Genomic DNA, 21,186 nt, shown 5'->3' with positions numbered 1-21,186 from the left:
CCCCCATCTTCATTTAATAAAGGAGAACATCGATCCTTGACTAACTCATAAAGGGGATTCTCATCATCGTCATCGACTTGGAATATTTTTGCCAACTCAATTGGGCTTGTATCATGTTCCATGCCCAATCGGATGTGCTCTTCTCGCAATCTCATATTGTAATGCACAAACCAAGTCCTCTAGCCTCTTTGCACCCAATCTATTACGCCTCTTGGAATGTATGAGGTTTAACGTACTCCAATTACGCTCGCATCCAGTGGCAGAACTTGTCTAGGATAGCACTTTACGTGCTATCTTCGCTAGGCTGGGGGAATCGGTGCCACATTGCAACCACCATTTAGCTCCAAGAAAACATTAAAGATTATTATTAGTTAATAGTAAATAAGGATATATAATTATATACTTAAATTTAAATGGAATAAGACTAATTCAGCCATACTAACCAGCAAAAGTGGTTTCTCGAGCTGATATTGCCACTGCTCGGCCGAAACTCCTAGTGGCATCCCGAAAAAAATTCATCAAACATTATGCATCCTTAAATTAACATCAATACCAAAAAACATAATTGCATATGTAAACTTACTAAACAATGGTTGGTTCTCACCTCAAAATTGATGATGGCCTGGGCATCTGCATCTATCTCAAGCCTTTCCGCCACTCGGTGAACTGCATTTATCAAATCTATCTACATCCCTATTCGATCCTTGTAGTGGTACTTGGGGTTTAGATAATATGCTAAACACAACAAAGTTCTACAATTAGAGTCTAAATGAAGATGACATATGAAACTAATTGAATTGAAGTTAATAAACTAAAAACTCACCAACCTTATATAGTGGATGCATGAGCTGCTTCTCCCATCGATCTTGGATAATCTAAAGAAACTTTTGATTACCCTTTCTGTAAGTTGCCTCCACTTGCTCCTTCACCATATCAATTGCAGCCCATAAGTGTGGTAAGGTGAGCTTCCTCTGTTGATCCACCATTTTCAACACTGTAACTAGTGGGTCTAGGATTTTTACAACGTTCTTCAAATCACCCCAGAACCTATCACTAAAGATGGTTACCTGGGCTGTCCTACCTCCACTAGTTGAAGACTCACAAACCTTATGTAGTGGATGCATGAGCTGCCTCTCCCATCGATCCTGGATAATTTGAAGAAACTTTTGATTACCCTTTCTGTAAGTTGCCTCCACTTGTTCTTCATCATATCAATTGCAGCCCATAAGTGTGGTAAGGTGGGCTTCCTCTGTTGATCCACCTTTTTCAACACTGTAACTAGTGGGTCTATAATTTTTACAACCTTCTTCAAATCACCCCAGAACCTATCACTAGAGATGGTGACCTGGGCTGTCCTACCTCCACTAGTTGAAGACTCCTCCCAGTTAAACCATTCTTGAGAAGCAAACATCGACCAAAGACCAGCCTTCTTAGCCTTGAAGCTTTGAAGTGCAATCCAATTGATTGCAAACCGTGTAATCCTTGACTCACTAGGTTACCACAACACCTGGTCCTCAACATATACAATGTAAATCCATGATTATAGATGTAGGTACTTACTTGTCTTGCCATCTCCACCACCTGTTTCACAAGCTTCAATTTCCCCATGTCCTTCAACATGAGATCGATGCTGTGAGCAGCACATGGTGTCCAAAAGAGTTTGTATCTGGGATTCGCCATCAGTTTTTCCCCAGTCTTCTTAAAGTTGCCACCATTGTCTGTAATCACCTGCACCACATTGTCCACTCCCACATCCTTGACTACATCTTTCAACAAATTGTAGATGTATTTTGCATCCTTCTTTTCTTTAGATGCATCCACAAACTTGAGGAACATAGTCCTCCCCCATCACAGTTCAATATAAAGTTGATGATTAACTGTCTAGTGGGTCTAGTCCAACCATCACACATCACAGTCACTCCATAGTGCTTCAAACCATTAATGTACTCTATCAGGGATCATCCTTGTGATAAGGCAAGTAGACATTGTACATCTCATATGGTGTTGGTCCCTTCACTCCAGATCCAGCCTTACCTATCTCATCCAACATACCCTGATAGTATGGCCCTCGGGCGACAAGGCAAGTAGACATTGTACATCTCATATGATGTTGGTCCCTTCACTCCAGATCCGGCCTTACCTATCTCATCCAACATACCTTGATAATATGACCCTTGGGCGACATTGGTAGGAATGTTATGGTAGAAAGCCCACTTAGATAAAGCAATCCCCACTTTCTCCTTCACATTAGTCTACATTTGTTTTAACTTCTTTTGTTTAAACTGTGGCTGACGAAAAAGTGTAGGATCTGTCCGGAGTACCTCAACATCTGGGTCCCTCACTAGGGGTAGGGGTGCAGGCTTTGCGGCTCGGGCTCTTCGGGCTAGGGTCCGTGGGGCTAGTACTGGCTCTCTCTATCTCAACCTCCTCCTACGGGGTTACTCTGGTTCTGGCTCCTCTCTAGCCTGTCTAGATGAACTAGCTCCTCTGGCCATCTATAATCTTCTCTCTTCATCAATCCGTTGTTGTTCTCTATTCATCATCTTTGCCCTCCTCAACTGTGCAGCCTCTGCCGCTGTTTCACAATCATCAAACTCATCTGGCTCCTCCTCATCATAATCCTGGTCACGGATCCTGTCAAAACCGAGTTGTCTCGATCGTTTCGACAAGTTTCAACCTAGTTTTGATGAGGAGGAGACAGATGAGTTTGATGATTGTGAAACACTGGCAAAGGCTACACAATTGAGGAGGGCAAAGATGATGAACAACAGAGAGCAACAAAGGGTTGATGAAGAGAGAAGATTACAGATGACCAGGGGAGCTGGTTCATCTAGACAGGCTAGAGAGGAGCCAGAACCAGAGCAACCGTTGAGACAGAGAGAGCCAGAGGTTCCATTGAGGAGGACCAAGAGTGTGATGGCCTCAGACCCAGAGCTAGTACCAGCCCCACGGTCCCTAGCCTGACAAGCTTGAGCAGCAAAGCCTACACCCCCACCCCCCCCAGTGAGGGACCCAGATGCTGAGGTCAAGGTTTTAAGTCTCTTAACGTATATACTAACCGATACGTATCTTATTTTTAGGGTACCGATACGATATGGCACGCTACGATACCAAAAAAAAGTATCAACTGTATGGGGTCTATACGTGACCCAATATGGTTGATACTGATCGATACACTTGATACATCTCTTATAAACTATATTTTACATATTAATTATTTATAGTGTTTTATGCTTCAAAATTGTATTTCACATGTATTCTAAACATTTCCATGTGTATCTTGTGTCTCTTTGATACGATACGATACATCTCTTAAAATCACCCTTCCGATACGATACCCGATACCGATACTTTAAACCTTGGTTGAGGTACTCCAGACAAATCATACACTTTTTCGACAACCACAGTTTAAACAAAAGAAGTTAAAACAAATGTGGACTAATGTGAAGGAGAAAGGGGGATTGCTTTCTCCAAGTGAGCTTTCTACCACAGCATTCCTGCCAATGTCGCCCAAGGGCCATACTATCAAGGTATGTTGGATGACATAGGTAAGGCTGGTTCTGGAGTGAAGGGACCAACGACACCATATGAGATGTACAATGTCTACTTGCCTTATCACAAGGATGATCCCTGATAGAGTACATTGATGGTTTGAAGCCTGTGTGGGCATACTATAGAGTGACTGTGATGTGTAATGGTTGGACTGGACCCACTAGACAGTTCATCATCAACTTTATGTTGAACTGTGATGGGAGGACTGTGTTCCTCAAGTCTATGGATGCATCTAAAGAAAAGAAGGATGCAAAATACACCTACAATTTGTTGAAAGATGTAGTCAAGGATGTGGGAGTGGACAATGTGGTGCAGGTGATTACAGACAATGTTGCTCACTGCATCGATCTCATGTTAAAGGACATGGGGAAATTGAAGCTTGTGAAACGAGTGGTGGAGATGGCAAGACAAGTAAGAACCTACATCTATAATCATGGATTTACATTGTATATGTTGAGGACCAGGTGTGGTTGTGACCTAGTGAGGCCAGGGATTACACAGTTTGAAACCAATTGGATTGCACTTCAAAGCTTCGAGGCTAAGAAGACTGATCTTAGGTCGATGTTTGCTTCTCAAGAATGGTTTAACTGGGAGGGGTCTTCAACTAGTGGAGGTAGGACAACCTAGGCCACCATCTCTAGTGATAGGTTCTGGGATGATTTGAAGATCCTAAACCCACTAGTTACAGTGTTGAAAATGGTGGATCAACAGAGGAAGCCCACCTTACCACACTTATGGGCTGCAATTGATATGATGAAGGAGCAAGTGGAGGCAACTTACAGAAAGGGTAATCAAAAGTTTCTTCAGATTATCCAGGATCGATGGGAGAAGCAACTCATGCATCCACTACATAAGGCTGGTGAGTTATTAGTTTATTAACTTCAATTCAATTGCTTACATATGTCATCTTCATTTAGACTTTAATTGTAGAACTTTGTTGTGTTTAGCATATTATTTAAACCCAAGTACCACCACAAGCATCAGACGGGGATGCAGATAGATTTGATAAATGCAGTTCACCGAGTGGTGGAAAGGCTTGAGCCAGATGCAGATGCTCAGGCCATCATCAATTTCGAGGTGAGAACCAACCATTGTTTAGTAAGTAAACACATGCAATTATTTTTTTAGGTATTGATGTTTCTTTAAGGCTACATAATGTCAGATGAAATTTTTTCGGGATGCCACTGGGAGTTTCGGCTAAGCAGTGGCAATATCAGCTCGAAAAACCACTTCTGCTGGTTAGTATGGCTGAATTAGTCTTGTTCCATTTAAATTTAAGTATATAACTATATACCTTTATTTACTATGAACTAATAATAATCTTTAATGTTTTCTTGTAGCTAAATAGTGGTTGCAATATGGCACCGATTCCCCCAGCCTAGCAAAGATAGCACGCAAAGTGCTATCCCAGACAAGTTCTGCCTCTGGATGCTAGTGTAATTGGAGTACGTTCAACCTCATACACTCTAAGAGGCAGAATAGATTGGGTGCAAAGAGGCTAGAGGACTTGGTTTATGTGCATTACAATATGAGATTGCGAGAAGAGCACATCCGATTGGGCATGGAACATGATACAAGCCCAATTGAGTTGGCAGAAATATTCCAAGTCGATGATGATGACGAAAATCCCCTTTATGAGTGGGTCAAGGATCGAGGTTCTCCTTTATTAGATGAGGATAGGGGTCGACCCAACAACCATATTGCTTCAGAGATGGGTGCTGATGTTGATGACTACATGGTAAAAGAGGACAGAGTTCATTCGCAGACCCAACTTCCATTTAGGCCACACCCTGGTAGTATTGGAGCTGATGATGCTTAGTCTAATTCCTCTGATGGCGGTGGTGGTGATGGTGATGGTGGTGGTAATGGTGGTGGTATGAGGATTGGTGGGTATTATAATGATAATCCCAGACTAGAGGAATTACACCATGCAAGGGATGAAATGTTTTGACAACAAGAGGTAGATCCAGAGCCACATCCACAGGCATGGACTAGGGAAAGTCAATTTACTCATGCAACACAAGATGATCATCATGGTGCACGTACTCGACATGGATTTTGACCTTCTGATGAAGAATCTGGGATGGATATATATCTAGCTTGTCAAGAACTATGGAAGCCATGAGTTTAGGGGAGACTAGAGGATCTGGATATTGGCGCGCGCCATCCTTCATAACAGAGACCCCTAGTCCAGCACAACATCATGGTAGTACCTTCGAGAGCGTCGGATCAGCATCACATGGTGGGTATGGACCGTATGGGGGTGGATATGTTGGTGGACCATCCTTTGAGAGCACTGCTACATATGGATATGAGGATGGGTCAGGTGCTAGGTCATCTCTTGTCGACAGTATCTTCGGGTATCCATCCGAGCCATGTGTGTTGGCTCCACCTTCTTACAATCTCAGTGAGCCCTTCCCTAGATTGAGATATCTTAGACAAGTTGATGATGGGGCTTATCATTGGGCAGTAATGGACTATGAGACCAGTTGGTCCCATAACATGTCATGGGATACGTATGTTGTGCATTTGGAGGAATGCCTTCGCAATCTTCAGTGGTACGCTGCTCATGGTTAGACCCACCAAGAAACTCCACATGGAATTGAAGAGGCAAACTCCACATGCAATCTTAATGTTTTATTTGGATAATATATATTATTCAGGGTTCAAGTACTTTAAAATTATGTGAACTAAGTATTTATAATACCACTTTAGTGTCTGTATTAGCGCATATGTTAGTAAACTTGGGTCAATAACCACAAGTACCATTTTCAGTGATTTTTTGGTGACGTAATTCATGGATTGTGTTTAAAATGTCAAATATAGGCAACCTGCAAAAAATCAGACCTAAAAAACTTCTTTTGGGGTCGAAACCTTGGTTTCCCCATGAATGGGAAAAAAATCCTTGGTTTCGCCCTGGCCAAAACCGAGTTTTGGTAGGTTTCGGTCGAAACCTGGTTGAAACTTGAGTTTTTTTTCCTTGGACTGGCCTCATCCCGGAATACAATCAGATTCATTTTCAGATCCTTGGCAGAGACACTTTTCCCACACTTCTCTAGGCTTGCAACATTGTTCAACATGAAGACAGGCGTCGCATTATTATGATGCCACTTGCTGCCCTTACCCGCTCTGCTCTATGACCACACCCCAGACTACTTCCACTGTTGATACTGCTGGTTCTGTCACTAAACCTGTTTCATCTACAAAAGACCCGGTTAAGTGTGATTATTGTGGGAGTCCTTGCCACACCAGAGAGACCTGTTGGAAGCTTCATGGTCGCCCCAAGGGTGGGGGGGCATAGTGGGAAACAGAACTCTACTCGATCTCAGGCACACCTTTCTGAGACAACTAAAGGTACCACACCTGTGTCTTTTACATCTGAACAGTTGGCTGCTCTCCAGCGTTTGATGACTCAGCTCGGTGCTGCCATATCATGGCTTCTTCCAATACTTCTGCTTCCCATCTTGCCCAGTCAGGTATATTCCTTGCTTCCTCCCACTATGACTCCTCCTGGCTTATTAATTCCAGAGCCTCTGACCATATGACCAGCTCCTCGGACTTGTTTCATACCTATAACCCATGTTCGGGAATGGACAAGGTCCGGGTGGCTGATGGGTCCTTCTCTGCCATTTCTGGTAAAGGTTCTATCCTTGCACTCTCACTATATCTTTGTTTTCTGTTTTACATGTCCCTAAATTTTGCGCAAATCTACTTTCTATCTACCACCTTACCGTTGAATTGAATTGTAGAGTTCATTTCTTTTCTACACACTGTGTTTTTAGGATCTAGTGACGGGGGCAACAATTGGATATGGTAGGGTACGGTCACCCCTTCTTTTATATTTTGCGTCATTTATTCCTTCTCTAGTTAAACATTGTAATCCAGACCAGTTTAATTGTGATATTTGTGAACTTGTAAAGCACATTAGGTCCTCTTATTATCCCAGTGACAATAATTGTCCCTTTTTTAATTATACACTCCAACTTGTGGGGACCCTCTCGAGTTGTTGCCCGGGTGGTTTTAAATGGTTTATTACTTTTATTAACAATTATACCCGTCTCACTTGGGTCTATCTTCTTCAAACACAATCTGAAGCTTTTGCTTGTTTTCAGTCCTTCCATACCACGATTCGTACTGAGTTTAATGCCCAACTCTTCAGAATGATATAATCAGTTCATTGCACGGATTTTGGTATGGAATATTCCTATTTAGATAAAAGAATGGGTCTCTTTTTATCAGGTTTAATGATCAGACTGAAACTGTTAATGCGAATAGTTTGTTTTCTTATTTTCTTGCCTTTCTTTCCTTTCTTCAATTAATCAAATCTGCTATTTCAATTTATAGGGCTGTGTCTATCAAAACAATCAGGTCAGATTGTTAACTTGCTTTTTTCCAGTTCTGCATGTTTTCTTCTAATCAACTATATATTATCAGCTAAAAATCTCAATCCATTTTCTGTTTTGTAACTTGAAATTAAGTTCTGATCTGCCGAGGATCCAGAACTACTCTTTAAATTCTGAATCCAGTTCAGGATTTATAAATCAACTAAAACCCTAGGACAGATAACGAAATTGATGATCCTAGGATAAGTTCTGAACTTCTGAGTAGAATTCTGGGTTGGTCCAAGGTTCTCTTTACATATTATATTTAAATTCTAATCCATTTCTAAGATTTTTTCTATAAATCTCAAATCTATTTGAATTCAGAGTTCAGGTATAAATCTCTGAACCCTAGCATATGATCCATCCATTCTCTGTTTTGTAACTTGAAATTAAGTTCTGATCTGCCGTGGATCCAGAACTACTCTTTAAATTCTGAATCCAGTTCAGAGTTTATAAATCAACTAAAACCCTAGGACAGATAACGAAATTGATGATCCTAGGATAAGTTCTGAACTTCTGCGAAGAATTCTGGGTTGGTCCAAGGTTCTTTTTACATATTATATTTAAATTCTAATCCATTTCTGAGATTTTTCTATAAATCTCAAATCTATTTGAATTCAGAGTTCAGGTATAAATCTCTGAACCCTAGCATATGATCCATCTGAGTTTGTTTTGGGCCCATTTCTAATCAGCCCGTTAATCAAGAGGCCAACTAATACACCCATTAGTCAATGAGTCATCAATATTTCCTTCTCTCTAAAAATATTTGAAATCAATCACATAAGCTTTAACCATTTGAGTCAGACAGTTTAACGGACAAACCTGATAATAGGAACGGCTTATTCCACTTGCTTAAAACAGCTTTTTGTAATTGGCGCATCCTGACCCAAAGCCTATCCAGTCTAATCCAGGTTTCATTGTGCATACACATTTAAGGTCGAACCTTTCACCATTCTCTGGCCAATCAAGCTTTAGCATTCAACAATCAATAGCCAAATCACTATTTAAGTTACTCAAGGCACAACTGTAACCCAGGATATGATATTTCAACACCATTCTGATAATTTCAAGTTCAGAAATTAAGTTCTACTTCAAGCATCTTGCACATGGAGATTCTAATACTTTATAGACCTCCCTTTTTTTCCATGTGGGATTCAACTATTTGTTTATTTAAGCTTCTAGGCATTTTCTTCAAATGTCTTAACAATGCTGCAGGGTAACGATCACTACTTGATCAGCTAAGATGACAATCAACAATTCCACTACTCATAAAAAAATATAAATTCCCATACAGTTGAACTGTGGATGTCTAGATTTTTTTTCATTAATAATATTGGAAAATGTTACTTGGATCAGGAAGATGAATAAATGGGAGCAACAAAAAAACTCACATACTAAAAACACAGGAAGGAGCTCAACACAAGAGGAAACACAGAGAAAATAAAAGAACATAAATGTAAACCAAGACAGGATTCAAACTAACAAAGAAATAAGAAACATCTGATGGAGAGATTGAAGAAACTTGCATTCCTGAAGTAATTAAAGTTCAACCTAGTAATTCGTGCTCAGTAAAAAGTACCAAAAGAGAAGAAAGAAAAGATTTATACACAATTAGATTTTAAGCGTTTAGTTCTTAACGGTCTTAGATACTTGGATAAAATCATTTTCCAAAATCGTCCCATCCAAGGAAAAAACCCCAACATCCTGATTGATTCAATTCTCTCACTCCACGCAGTCCACATGCTGTTTTGGGTGCCTAACATCTGCAAACCTCCACCATTATCATGTCCCTCCATCCTTGGCAGCTGTTTCTTTTGCAATATGGATCTTTTCACCAACCTCAGAGTGTGAATCGTCTTTTGCAGCTTGTGTCCAGATCCTCTCCAACGACATTGAAGAGGAATCAGCTCCAATGACACTCTCCTAAAGCCACGTTTCATGTCAATTCATGGAGACTTGACTCCGTTTTCCTTGTTTTTTTTTTTTTCTTTATTCTATTTTTCTTTTTCCTCTCTCCCTCTTTTTTAGGAATCCATAAAACGTGACCGAGTTAAAATAGGTAATTAAATCCAGGAATTTAATCTCAAATCTCTCTCTCTTGCACACACCTTATGCGAAAGAATCCTGCAACTCAGATTGGTTTCTCTTCTTTAATCTCTTTACCTCTCTGCACCTGTGTGTGTGTTTTGCAAAATACCCCGAAGAGGAGGATGTTTCATATATTTAGCTGATACTTGATATTTAGGGCCAAAAGGCTGGTGGGTATTAGTTAGAAAATGGCTATAGGGGTTCAACTGTGAATTCTCTGCCTTTGGAGAACAGTAGTGGTACAAAGTGTCCTGTTGGAGGTTAGGTCCAAGAAGGGTGGTTACTTGCACATGGTGGGAGTTTGGATGGACAACTGTAAAGAGTTCATAGCTAGTGAGTAGTTCAAAGTCCAAAAGAGTGCAGAATTGGGTTGGGGGATGGGGAAGACTGAAAAACTTCTGCCTGAGTTTAGATAAACTGGCAATTTTTAATGAATGCATGTATTTCATTGAATGCTGTATTCTGGAGGAATCCTCTTGAAGAGATTAATGTAATGTGATGTTCCAAAATCTATATAGCCAATCTGTGGTCCTTATTCCCTAAGTTCTCAGCAGTTGTATGGAATCTCTTCATTGAGCCATTCACTCACTGGCTAGGTGGCTCCATCATTTGAAATGATGGAGTCCCAATTTGAATGAAACTTCAAGTACTCTACGTCATTTAATATCTCAACTAAATGCCCTATGGCATAAGGGATCAATAGCAACTCCTTTTTGAAATAGGAGCATCCCTTAACTTGTTATGAAAGATTCTTCTCTTTTCCATCTTTAAATCAAAGAAAAAACAACCTTCTTCCACAAGATGTTACCACCTTGCTATGCCAAGTGGTAGAGGGCTAAAATAGAAAATTGTTGTAGGGCTCTTAGATATTTTATTCTCATTGTTGATTGTTTTATAGAGGATATGATCGTATATAAGGTGGAATTGTCGGATAATATTAAGCAGCCTCTTCAAAATAGCTGGATTAAAACTTGGATGATTGATTGTTTAAAGATATGTAAAATTATTCAAAAGATGGAGAAAAAGGTATCAAGAAGTTGGATGTCATGGTAAGATACATAAGACGCTGTTCCATATGCATGTCTATATGTTTCTGTGTGTGGGTATCGTTCTCGGTTGTAAATTGTAAAGTGTACATCCCATAGGCAAGGTTTTATATTTTCAGGGGTTTACATCCCAAAGGCAAGGCTTTATAGAAATTAAGAAATCAATCTAGTTTTTGAATTATAAGATCCATATGACTGCAGAGATATTTTATAGAGAGAGAGAGATTCAAATGGCTCGGATTCATTGTTAAGTATAAAATCTGAAGACTATTTATAAGCTATCTAATGTTCTTCATCATGCATGGAGTCTGATTCATACATAATATACACAGGCGCATGGGAGGTAAAGAGATAAAGAAGAGAAACCAATGTGAGTTGCAGAATTCTTTCACATAAGGTGTGTGAGAGAGAGAGAGATTTGAGATTGGATTCCTATTACCTATTTTAACTCAATCACGTTTTATGGATTCCTAAAGAAGGAGGGAGAGAGGAAAAAGAGAAATAGAAAGAAAAAAAAAAAAACAAGGAAAACGATATAGGATCAAAATTCAAACCTTTCTTCTGTTTCCTATGTATTGGATTGGCAAAAGCCGATATAGGATCAAAATCAGTCTCATCTTTATCTTCATTGTCATCATCTACATCATCATTATGTTGCATTTGACTACCCAACGGAGCCCAATGCTGTGAAAACAGTAATTGAATCATCTGTTAAAGATTATTCCAAATGTTTTGACTGTGAAATTAAGTTCCAATTGAACTACAATTTTCAATGATATTAATTGGGAATTTTTAGACAAAAGAGAAAAGCAAAAAGAGCAAGAGAGACAAAGTGGGAGAGAGAATACTTACAGGAACATGTGAGCGGTGGCGAGCAAGAGGGAAAGGAACAACAGTGAGGCGAGGGAGAGAGTAAGGGCCAGGAGGGTTCTTGTCACTAGGTCTGGTGGTGGTAGCGGAGAAACCCTTTTCCACTATTCTTCCGACGAGGCGTGAGATACCAGCTTCTTCCTCCATTTTGCTGCTCGACAGGCCTGGGAGATTTCGGATTGATAAACCCTTTTTGCTACAGCTGCTGGCTGTTGTTGCTCGACTTCTGCATTGGTTAACGTGACAAAGAAAACTGAACCGACCTCTAAATATAAGTAAGCAATTGCGAGGGGAGCTTTGAAAGTGCCGCAAGAATTACAGGGCTGCTTCCGACATTAACAAAAAAAAACAGATTAGACTGATTGACGACGAGGTGTCAACATAGTCAGTTCATTTATATTTTTTTTGGGACATAGTCAGTTCATTTAACGTCTATAAAACGGGTATAACGGTTATAAAACGCGTATGAAATCTATGGATGAGTACGGTAATAATATTTTGGGGAACCGCTCTCTCCATGGGAGGGATAAGGATCGTTTGCAGGGAGCCCAACGCCCAGGGTGCTGTCAGGGGGCATCCAGCGGTTGAGCTGTACCATACACATCTCGGCACATGCCTAGGGATGTATGTAGCACAGCCCAACGGCTGACAGCACCCTGGGCGTGTTGGGCTCCCTGGAGACGAGCTAAATTCCCAAGGGAGCGCAGGGGCCACGTGGGCTGGCCAATGGAAGCACCTAACTAAGTATTTCTTTGGGCAAAATTTCTACTTTTCCATGGGGGCAACGTGGTACTTTCACACTTATGTGTCTAGGTGCAGGAGTCACGCGGGCCACACAACAAGGTGACATTCTTTTCCCTTAAATGGTGAAGAGATTGTTGCTTGGGCCTCTAGAACTTGCATGTGCGCTAGCCAATGAGAGCGTGTGCGTAAGCATCGCCTTGGGCAGAATTTCTACCTTTCCATGGGGGCAACGTGGTACTTTTTCTGCACTTCTGAGTCTAGGTGCAGGAGCTATGAGGGCCACGCGACTAGCATTCATTTCCCTTAAAAAATCTGACTTAATAAAGTGCATAAGGTAATGATATGCATATTTAATACAATTGCTTCATAAGCAAAAATACATACATATATTCAGTATGTATCGAACATGTTTACCACCTTTTTTTTATTTTTTTTTCGGTAATAAGAAAATTTATTCATCAGAATTTCGTGGGAAACACAAAATCGCTTGAGCAACAAGCTCGTGAAGCCAAGGAGTGGAATGTGGCCAATCTGTCTTACACGAAATTGACAGGGTCTTCCTTGCCGGGCTATATTTAATACAATTGCTTCATAAGCAAAAATACATATATATATTCAGTATGCATCGAACATGTTTATCACCTAGTAAACAAAATAATAGTATGTATAGCATATATTCAATGCCCTTGCTGAACAAGCTTTTCCTAAAATCATCATTGAAGTTTTATCTTGTCACAATATTACCTACAAGTCAAGTTCATCAGCAATTTGTGTGCCGCATAGTTAACTTATACAGAATTCAGATAAATAATTAAAGAAAAAAGCAGAGGCCAATGCTACATCCAATCCAAGATTGTCATTACAGATTTTAAATTAACCATGCATAGTCGATTCATTTTGCCCCTAGGTCAGTATGAACACAAACTAGCAATAGTACTTTTCAAAAATCCGGTGCAATAAAGCGCATGCGGAAATTATATGGTGTGTATTTAATATAGTAGCTCTGTAAAATTCGGGAGCAAAAATATGGGTTTAATCTGGTATTAAGAATAAACTAAAATTGATTGTTTGGAACTAAATTCTAATCTCCCATGCTTTCATGAACACTTAAATCCAATCTGCCTTTCCAATTTGGAATAATTTCACATTCTATCATAGCAAATGCCGATAGGTGAATCATTAGCCACTGTCTATCATAGCAAATAATAGCATATATTTGTCAAAAGAATAAATAATAATAATAATAATAATGATAATAATAAGGGTTGTTATGTTTGGATAAATAATAGTCCCTTGTTACGATAATAATTCCCCTAATAATAATAATATTATTATTAATAATAATGATAATAATAATAATAATAATGATAATGATGATGATAACGATATTAGGGTGAGTGTTCTCTGTGGAAGAGCGTGGCCCCAAATGTGAGGGCACGCAGAAGCATCATTGGGGTGGGATTTCTACCTTTCTTAGTGGGGCAGTCATTTCACCCTCAATTGTGTCTGGACATGTGCGGTACACTCCCTCATAAGAATAATAATAATAGATTAACAATCATTTAACAACTCAAAATATCAATGACATTAACAATTCACTAGAGTTCTAAGACCACGTCAGATTAATGAACAAAGGAATCATTGTATGTATATCAATTCAACCATAAAAGAAGTACAACAGAGGAGGATGCTGACAATTTCCTAGGAATCAAGTTAATTATTGAAAAATGTTACAGAATTTATACATTTACATTGTTGGGGGATCATTGAGAATCTAAACTAGCATAGAATTAATTTTTTTTTAGAGGGGGTAAAGAATGAGATTAAGAAGTCATATTTAGTTAAGGATGTTGAATCATGATATTTGAAGTACAAGGTTGATTACTCGTAGATACATATGATATACTGTGCCATGCAACAAATACAATTTCTAGCAACATCTAGTATCAACACCATTTTACTATTAAGAAGGATTATGGACAAATTCAAAATAGTAGCAAATGAACCCTTATGGGACCTCAGATGTTTTCCTTTCCTAATTTCTAAATGAAGTTTTCCTAGGGTAAGATGCTTTTTTTATTTCCACACCAAAGGTATAATGGAACATATTAGCAAGCAAAATTCCCGCCCTGCCCTCTCTGAAATAACAAAAAAAAAAACCATCCATGTTGATGCCCTTGCGTGCACTCTCATTGGCTCTTGTGCTGGTGCAGGGGCTACACGACTAGACAATTCTCTTGCCTTTAGTAGGAAAAAGAATGCTACATGGCCATATGGTTCTTGGGTCTATACATAGTAGCAAGCAAAAATTCCCACCATGCTCCCTCTGAAATAAAAAAACCCATCCATGTTGATGTCCTTATGTGAGCTTTCATTGCCCTTGCGCTAGTGTAGGGACTACACAACCAAACAACGATCTCTTGCATTTAATGGAAAAAGAACACTACCTGGTCTCATGGTTCCTATGCCTAGACATAGTAGCAGACTAAATTCCCACCCTACCCCACCTAAAATCAAAAACTCATCCATGTTGAAGCCTTTGCGTGCGCTCTCATTGGTCCTTGTACTGGTGCAAGGACTACACGACTAGACAATGATCTCTTGCCTTTCTTTAATTTTTTTCTATTTCCAACAATGAATGTGATTTTACTTAACTACCCCATAAATTTATTTTCAAACGCATCCTTATAGTAGTTTTAAGAGGATAGTTGATGTCTTATTATATTTGGATAAATAACATAGCCCACTAATAATTCCTAAAAGAAAAGATGATTAATTATTAATGAAGAGTTCTAACTTCTTATGCCTTCATCAAACAATGTCAAAAGGGGTATATGCGTCATCATGTTGTGTGTTGTTTTTTTGTCTTTTTTGGGTAACTATACATTAAGCTTCGCGTTACCATTAACATCTTTGAATTTGTTTGATATTGCAAATTTTTTCTCGTCTACTTTTTAACCTTATCAGCTATCGTCGCTAAGCTTTCCTATACCACTATGAAGTACGATAACTAGGTATACCTATTTTCCCATCTTTTTGGAAATGTAAAGTCTCACCAAAGATGGCCTACCTGAGTTTCAATAGTCACTCTTCACAAAGAAAGACAAAAAAGGAGAGAATATTGTTGCAATTGAGATCCTCCTGAGGTGAACCTGCACATGGAAAGCCAAGAAACGCAATGGACAAGGCTAACTGGAGTGAGCTCCGAGGGAGACTCTCTGATGCTTAAGTCAGATCTCAGAGAAATAGTAGTAGTGTCAAGATAGAAAGAGTCGTACGCTTAAGATTGTATGATTTCACCTGTCTAGCTTGCTTCGATCATTACAGTTCCATTTTATAGGACGATGAAGGAATGTCTTGAGTTTACATACATCTCAGGTCCATGTGTTCCTAAGCTCATGCGGAATAGGTACTTTAGAGTTTGGGCGGGAGATTTGAGTGAGAACTATTGAACTGATTTGCAGCCGGTGTCGTGGAGAGCCACAAGTTGGTTGGCCACATAGAAAGTTCCAGTCAAAAGTTTAGTGTGAGGAATCTTGGTCATAACGGTTTTCTCATGGTCTCAAACTGATTATGTGCGGACTTGCTTATGTGGAATCAGACCTGAGTCCTTACCACGTGGCGTTTATCTATTAGAGAGTTGACCTTATATGTATCAAATGCTAAATCAAAGATAACCAATGCTCTGTCTGAGACGATAAACGGGAAAATTTTCTGAAATAGGGGATATTACGTGGTAGTTAATAAGCGGGCAGTGAGGTGGCGCTATTATTTGTCGCAGAAAATCGTCGTTCTCATTATAAAAATGGATTATGAATTGTAATGAGGATGGTTAGATGATTATGATGATGAACATATCGTAATATGAGAAAAAAGATCTCTTTCTCTCTCTCTCTCTCTCTCTTCGCCCTCTCAGTTTGTGTTGCAGCTTTGTCTTATTTATGGCTTCAGCTTCCACGTCTTTCATCCACGCTCCTTATGACTTAACTTAGGAATGTGGACATGGTGGTTCCTCTTCTCATTCTTCATCCTCATCTTCTTCACCTTGTTCTTCGTCCTTTGATCATCATCAAGGTTTCTCTTCCAATTTCTGCAACCCTCCTGGTAATTCTAATTTCTCTTATTTATTCTCTTTCTTTTGGTAAGCCTTCAAAAAAAAAAAAAAAAAAATCTAAGTGGAGGAAATTTTGGATTAAAATTTGAAACTTTACTTTGTTGTTTGATTTTTTAGGCTTCGTCTATCTTTATATGTTGGCCAGTAGAAAACGCATCAAGATACTCTATATTTATTAGTGCATAAACAGGGATTCACTTAATATTCAGACATCATTGAATGGTTCTATCCAATTTTGAGATCATAATATTTCCTCCTTGAGTGAAACTAACAGATATTTAAGCACACGCACACACACACACACACACACACACACACACACGCATGCATCCATATACCATCATCTCCATCCCACGCATGTCATTCATATTTTTATGCAGAATACGAATGACCTGATACTCGAAACCATTCAGGATACATAGCTAGTTTTGGATTTTAGTCGCATTCATATGCACATATTTGCATTTATTTTTTTTGCATATTACATACATTTACTATACATATTGCATATATACATACTTTGTAGCTTTCAGTTAATTACATTTAAGCAGTATTATTATCTTGCAAGTTAGCATTTAGGACTAGTTAATAGGACTAATTAGCCTGTCGAGGGGCAGGGTTGGGTGCATAAAACCTTCCCAACACATAAATTTGATCTTACCCAGAGCTCTAGTGTAATCTTTGTTTTATCCATTAGAGTCAATTCTCTCCCCAATGGGGGAGACATTTATGGGTCATAAACCCTAATCTAGGTGATAGTTTTAAAAAAAATAACAAAAAGAAGAACCATAAAAGAAAATTGGTACCCTGGTATTCGCCCCCTTTTGTGCTCTCTTCCTTGCCTCAACTAGAGAGCAAGTACACCCCCAGGATAGCATGTGTTCGAACTTTATCCGCGTATAGATCCTACAGTATTATCGATGGATGGGATCCCTTCTCCCCCTCTCACTGAGAAGGATGAGATCCGTCGAACTTCATGGGGCCTTTTCCCAAGGGAAGAATAGAACTCCCCGGTGAATCAAGATGCACGATCATCCGATCGATCCTCAACCTGATCCTGGCACAGACACCCCTCTAGGGGCATTTTACATGGATGATTTTTTAATGTATTCGGAAGCATGGGAAACTCCCCAAATCAATAGATACAAGGCCCCTACTCCTCAAGGGATACTCATCATCATTAAGGCATTCTCCGAGGTGACAAAATAAGTTGTCTACACTAACACTCATTGAGTATCACCCAATAAAGAGACGCCGTCAGCAAGAGTGAAATCGATATCGACTCCAGTCTTTGTTCGGTAGGCTTGCTAAACCTCCAACGTCTGGTTTACGAAACCTCCAACTATACACACTACCATACATATTTGTGAGCAAGGCATTGCCAACAATTACAACACACTAAATCAAAACTATGTGCTACTGACTTCTAACATGCCATGAACCCAACAAAGACATTTACAGTATACCCTGAAAAATCTTAGATCGAAACTCAAATTTATTGATATTAAAATAGTAAAAGAATATGATTTGGTTAGGTCAAAATCTCAGAAAGTTCCTTGGCATAGGATTGTATGGCTCAATTACGATATTCCTAGACATAGTTTTATTGCTTGGCATGCTCTAACATTTTTACTTCCTACACAAGAGTTCCTTCACAAGAGAAACATTTCTACACTAAATTGTTGTTTATGTTGGAACTCTCAGGAAAATATGGATCACTTATTCTTTTCATGTTCATTTTCTAGATCTGTTTGGAGACAGGGTGCTTAGTAAGTGTTGGCCTCAACATCATAATATCCTTTCTTCAAAGAAAGTGGAAGTGAATTTTCAAACATTTTAGTGGTAAATCAATCTTTGACACTATTGGTATGCTTGCCTTTTATGCTATAATTTATGATACTTGGTGGGAAAGGAATAAAAGAATATGGACTTCCTCCTCGTATACTATTGAACATATATGGGAATCCATCTCTTTTGAAATAAGATATAAACTCCTTTCCATTCATTCAAAGAGCTTAAACACATTATTTGCCTCTTGTTGGGACCTCCCACTCATTTATCCCTCATTCCCACTTTTTGATGTATCATCCTTTTATTAATGTTTCTGTCCCACCTTGGATTCTAGTTTATCATTCTTTAATTGATGTTTTCTCCCCATCCCTGTTTTTGATGTATCAGCCTTTGTGGTTGTTTTTGGTGATTAGATAGGGGTCCCATATTTGTCCTGCCTTTTGGCTTTGTCTTTATACTTTGCTTTTTTCCTTCCTAATTTAAATTTTCATTCACAGAAAAATAAGAAGGTGAAAATGTACATAATTAAAGAAAAAACTGGGATTTGGGTTGTAGAGCACGTTGGGATAGGGTTGATGAGCAAGAGCAAGTAGCAAAGAACATTATTTTAAATCTCCATACAAAGGTACTCTCTTATACTCTCTAATAATGCTCATGGAAATAAGGCAAAAGCCTTTTTAAAGCTTTGGGAGGCTTCCTTAGCCTCTTAGCTTAGTGAGAAATCAATTTTCATCCAAAATTATTGGATTTTGAATGAGATATTGGTGATTTACTCGTTAATGATAAAAAGTGGGCATAAGGTGTTTAATTCAATCAAATTCGAGTCCAAATCGTATTCCATAATCATTTCTCAAGTCCTAATAATGATTAGGATACCTCTTAGGAAGTTTAAATCAATCATGAGTTGAATAGAACTCAACTTACATGTTTGAGGTGGTGGAAATCTCTAAATAGGGAATCATACTTGTTTGAGGATTTCCAAATTTTACGTCGAGGGTGTTGGTGGAATCGTGGGTTAGAGAGAGGAAATGAAATAATAGAATGGCCTGTATTAATGATAGAAAGGCCCCTAGGGAAAGTTACAAATAATAGAAGCTAGGCGATGTGGGGCTAAAAGCCACATAGCCGACATAAGCTAATAACACTTAATAACATAAAAATAACCCCAAAAGGACCAGAATATCCCCACGGTATTCTGGTGTATATTATTCTAACATTCCCCCTCAAGCTGGATTATACAAATAATAAAGAAAGAAGATCCAGCTTGGACTAAAGAAAAAAACTCTCTCCATAACAATGCTAACACTCCCCCTCAAGTTGGTGCATACAAGGTACTAATGCCTAACTTGAATAAAATGGGAAAGAAAAGTTGTAGTAGAATCCAGTTCCAAAATGAATACAGTTCCCAAATAGACCTTCAAGAACTTGAAAAAATAGACCTTCAAACTTGGATAGACTTGATCAGCAAAAAGGCATCTCTCACCAATCTTTGTCCAATAATGAATCTCTGAATTATAATCTTGAAGATAAATAACTAGGGTAGCCTGCAAATGAGTCAAGCAGCAATAAAGATCAAGCAGCGAAAAAACAACCAAACTGTAGGATCTCATATGGGAAGGCAATAACCAAACATCTTCAAAATTTTAAGGTTAACCTCCCCCTTATGACAAACTTTAACCCAATAACAAAGTAGATAACCATTGGCAATGGTGAAACCTCTGACCTTCTATGTTTTGCACCAAGTGTCCCTGCATGTTCTACTCTCTGCAATGGCTGCAGGTATACTGTATATAATCCCCCCCTCACATATAGTGCACGTGGACATAAGAGAGATGATTTTAAAGATAGGGCAAAACATAACATTCCAGAATGTTTCAATGGCTGCCAAGTGTAATGGTAAAAAGAAGAAATGGTAAAGAAGAGAATACCATTAACTTCCAAGGTGGTTATGGGGAATGCCAAAGGTATGTTTTGGGAGGTGGTGAAGGAAAAACAACAGTGGGATAATGAAGTAGGAGTAAATAATGCAACATATAAAGTTTCAACCATCTTCCATCGATCAAACAAACACTTTTGATGAAAACTCCTGCAGGGGAGAAACTCCTAACTCCAATATTCAGATCAGATAAGGATACAGATCTGATGTGATGAAAGGAAAGGCTCCATTTTTTCAAGGCTTGATCAATCTTCAAACAAGGAGGAACAATTGTGCAAAAAACTCTAAGGTAGAAACTCCCACATGCTTAACAGTACTAACGAAGATATCCGGACAGCAGTTGAATGAAGAAGCTTCAACAAACATTGGATCAAATCTGAATCAGTAACAATGCTAGGATTCAAGCTCCAAAGTATGCTGGATTTGAACTAGAAAAACTCCACATAACTGAATAGGTTCGTAGGTGCAGTCAATAACCGTAGAACACACTGTTGTAGTCCCAAAGAAGCTGATCTCCAGGGTAGCAGATTCGAGTCTTCCTTAACCCAAAGAAATTCGATCTCCAATAAGAGGAAACTCAGTCATAATCATAGGGCAGCAGTATGCCACATGAAGGCAGCAGTAACACATCAACCAGTCATGCTTACAGAAGCCAATCAATAA

General features: G+C 39.0%; 2 protein-coding genes across 2 annotated transcripts in view; one reads left to right on the top strand and one right to left on the bottom strand.

Annotated features, from left to right (window-relative positions):
• Positions 1-9,716: 9,716 nt before the first annotated feature.
• On the bottom strand, positions 9,717-12,176 carry LOC122638753. Its single transcript, XM_043831604.1, has 4 exons — positions 11,921-12,176; positions 11,601-11,752; positions 10,307-10,439; positions 9,717-9,857 (listed from the first exon to the last, which is right to left on the bottom strand). The coding sequence occupies exons 1-4, from the start codon at positions 12,083-12,085 to the stop codon at positions 9,717-9,719; spliced, it is 591 nt and encodes a 196-aa protein (XP_043687539.1). The 5' UTR covers positions 12,086-12,176.
• Positions 12,177-15,470: 3,294 nt separating this feature from the next.
• The window catches only part of LOC122639745 (putative lipase YDR444W), a 40,797-nt gene continuing 35,081 nt past the window's right edge, over positions 15,471-21,186 (top strand). The window contains exon 1 of the mRNA XM_043832678.1: positions 15,471-15,512. Coding sequence (XP_043688613.1) covers positions 15,485-15,512 — 28 coding nt within the window. The 5' untranslated portion in view covers positions 15,471-15,484. The remainder of the gene's footprint in view (positions 15,513-21,186) is intronic.

The sequence above is a fragment of the Telopea speciosissima genome, chromosome 9 (assembly GCF_018873765.1).
Source record: "Telopea speciosissima isolate NSW1024214 ecotype Mountain lineage chromosome 9, Tspe_v1, whole genome shotgun sequence".
NCBI lineage: Eukaryota > Viridiplantae > Streptophyta > Magnoliopsida > Proteales > Proteaceae > Telopea > Telopea speciosissima.
The sequence above is the reverse complement of the archived record's forward strand: the minus strand, read 5'-3'. Positions and strand labels throughout refer to the sequence as shown.